At 57.9% G+C, this 2,000-nt stretch overlaps 1 protein-coding gene across 1 annotated transcript; it reads left to right on the top strand.

The window, feature by feature from the left end:
• Positions 1-6: 6 nt before the first annotated feature.
• Positions 7-1,785, top strand: si:ch73-389b16.1 (cytoskeletal protein Sojo; the record flags this gene model as incomplete). The annotated part of the gene is made up of 3 exons (XM_062455868.1): positions 7-131; positions 1,172-1,335; positions 1,572-1,785. Coding segments are annotated over exons 2-3 (362 nt in total), but the record flags the coding sequence as incomplete, so codon positions are not given.
• Between the last annotated feature and the right edge of the window lie 215 nt (positions 1,786-2,000).

Below are 2,000 nucleotides of genomic sequence, written 5' to 3'. Positions count from 1 at the left end.
GAGCAGGACCTGGAGCGGGCGCGCGCCTCCCTGCAGGAGGAGAGGAGGAGGAGAGAGGAGGAGACGCAGGAGAAGGAGAAGGAGGCGCAGGAGAGGAGGAGCCAGATTGTCCAACTGTCAGGCTCAGTCAGGTGAGGAGAGTAATACTGTCCACTTCCTGTCACCTGATTACATTGGGTTCCTGTGCTACTCGTAACTGTCTAATGACCCATACTGCTGTGAGAGTTTGGAGTCATTCCAGTTCATTCCCAGCCTCCAGCACACACACACAGACCAGCTCTCCCCCAAGGGGCTCTAGTCGTCCCATGACTGCTGTGTGTGTGTGTGTGTGTGTCTGTGTGTGTGTGTGTGTGTGTCTGTGTGTGTGTCTGTGTGTGTGTAGCAGACAGGGTATATATACTCCACAGCTCCACAGTATTCTTGGTTGGGAGGGCGTCCGGGACACATCATCCCATCTCCAGACACTCCAAGATACTCTTAGATATGAAAGATACTCTCTCTTCTTGAAGATACTCTCTTCAAACATACTCTCTCTCCTCAACGACACTCTTCCAAGATACTTCTTCAAAGGAACTCCCTCTCCAAACATACTCTCCGAAGATATCCATTCAAGATACTTCTTTATCAAAGACACTTTCTCCTCAGCGACACGTCGTCTTCAGAGACGCTCTCTCCTCGGCGATACATCCAGAAGACTGTTGCTCCCCAGCCGGTCAGGTTCCTCTCCAGGGTGGGGTTGTGTTTGGGCTCCTACCCAGCTGTCCCGGTCCAGCCTGCACCTCCACCCTCCCTCCAGGCGGCGGCGCTGTCTGCCTGGCGAGGCGGCGCATGTGGAGGACGATGGGGGCCGTGTGTACCGTCAGGTGGGGAGGCTGTCCCTCCCACGGTGTGTGGAGGGCTGGTCCTGTTCTGGCTCCTCCTCAGGACCACAGTGTGTGTGTGTGTGTGTGTGTGTGTGGACGTGTGTGTTCATGTCTGGGGTTGCATGCTTCAGATTGGAGACTGACCTCCGAGATACCTGTGTGTGTGTGTGTGTGTTTCACTATCATATTTGTATGTGTGTTCTTTATTCCCTGCATATTTGTGTGTGTGCCTCTGTGTGTGTGTGTGTTGACATGCGTGTCCCTCCCTCTCCTCCTCTCCTCCCTCCCCTCCTCCCTCTCTTCCGCAGCCAGCTGACGTCAGAGATGAGTGCGTGTGGAGGGGAGCTGTCGTCCCTGGAGCAGGAGGTGCTCAGCCTGCGCAGGGAGAGCAACAGCAGAGCCTCTCAGCTCAGCCTGGCCCAGAACAGCCTGCAGCACACCCAGACCCTGCTGGACACCAAGAGCTGTCTGGGTGAGGGAGGGAGGGAGGGAGGGGAAGGAGGGAGGGAGGGAGGGAGGGAGGGAGGGGGGGGAAGGAGGGAGGGGGGGAGGGAAAGGGGGGGAGGGAGGGAGGGAAAGGGGAGGGAGGGAGGGAGAGGGGGGATGCTGGGGAGAGAGGAGAAAAGTGATCTGGGTATGGTGATGTTATACTGTTCTCACCTCCTCCCTCCCTCTCTTCTCCCCCTCTCCCTCCCTCCCCCTCGTCAGTGGTGGAACTGGAGGAGAAGCTCCAGCGGTCGGAGGAGGACAGGAGGAACTCGTCCCAGCTTGCCCAGCTGCTGGAGGGGCAGCTGCAGGGTGTGCGTGGGGAGCTGACAGACACCCTGGGTCACCTGCAGGAGCTGAGAGACCTGCTGCTGAAGACCCAGGTCACCTGTGACGAGAGGCAAGCCTCTCTGGAGAAGCTGGCCTCAGAGCTCAGGTGAGCTGGGACGAGACCACCCCCCACCAGCACACACTCCCTCTCTCCCTCTCTCTCTCTCTGACGACACACACACACACACACTCCCTCTCTCCCTCTCTCTCTCTCTGACGACACACACACACACACTCCCTCTCTCCCTCTCTCTCTCTCTCTCTGACGACACACACACACACACACTCCCTCTCTCCCTCTCTCCCTCTCTCTCTCTCTCT

This window comes from Osmerus eperlanus, unplaced genomic scaffold (assembly GCF_963692335.1).
Source record: "Osmerus eperlanus unplaced genomic scaffold, fOsmEpe2.1 SCAFFOLD_978, whole genome shotgun sequence".
Taxonomy (NCBI): Eukaryota; Metazoa; Chordata; class Actinopteri; order Osmeriformes; family Osmeridae; genus Osmerus; species Osmerus eperlanus.
The sequence above is the reverse complement of the archived record's forward strand: the minus strand, read 5'-3'. Positions and strand labels throughout refer to the sequence as shown.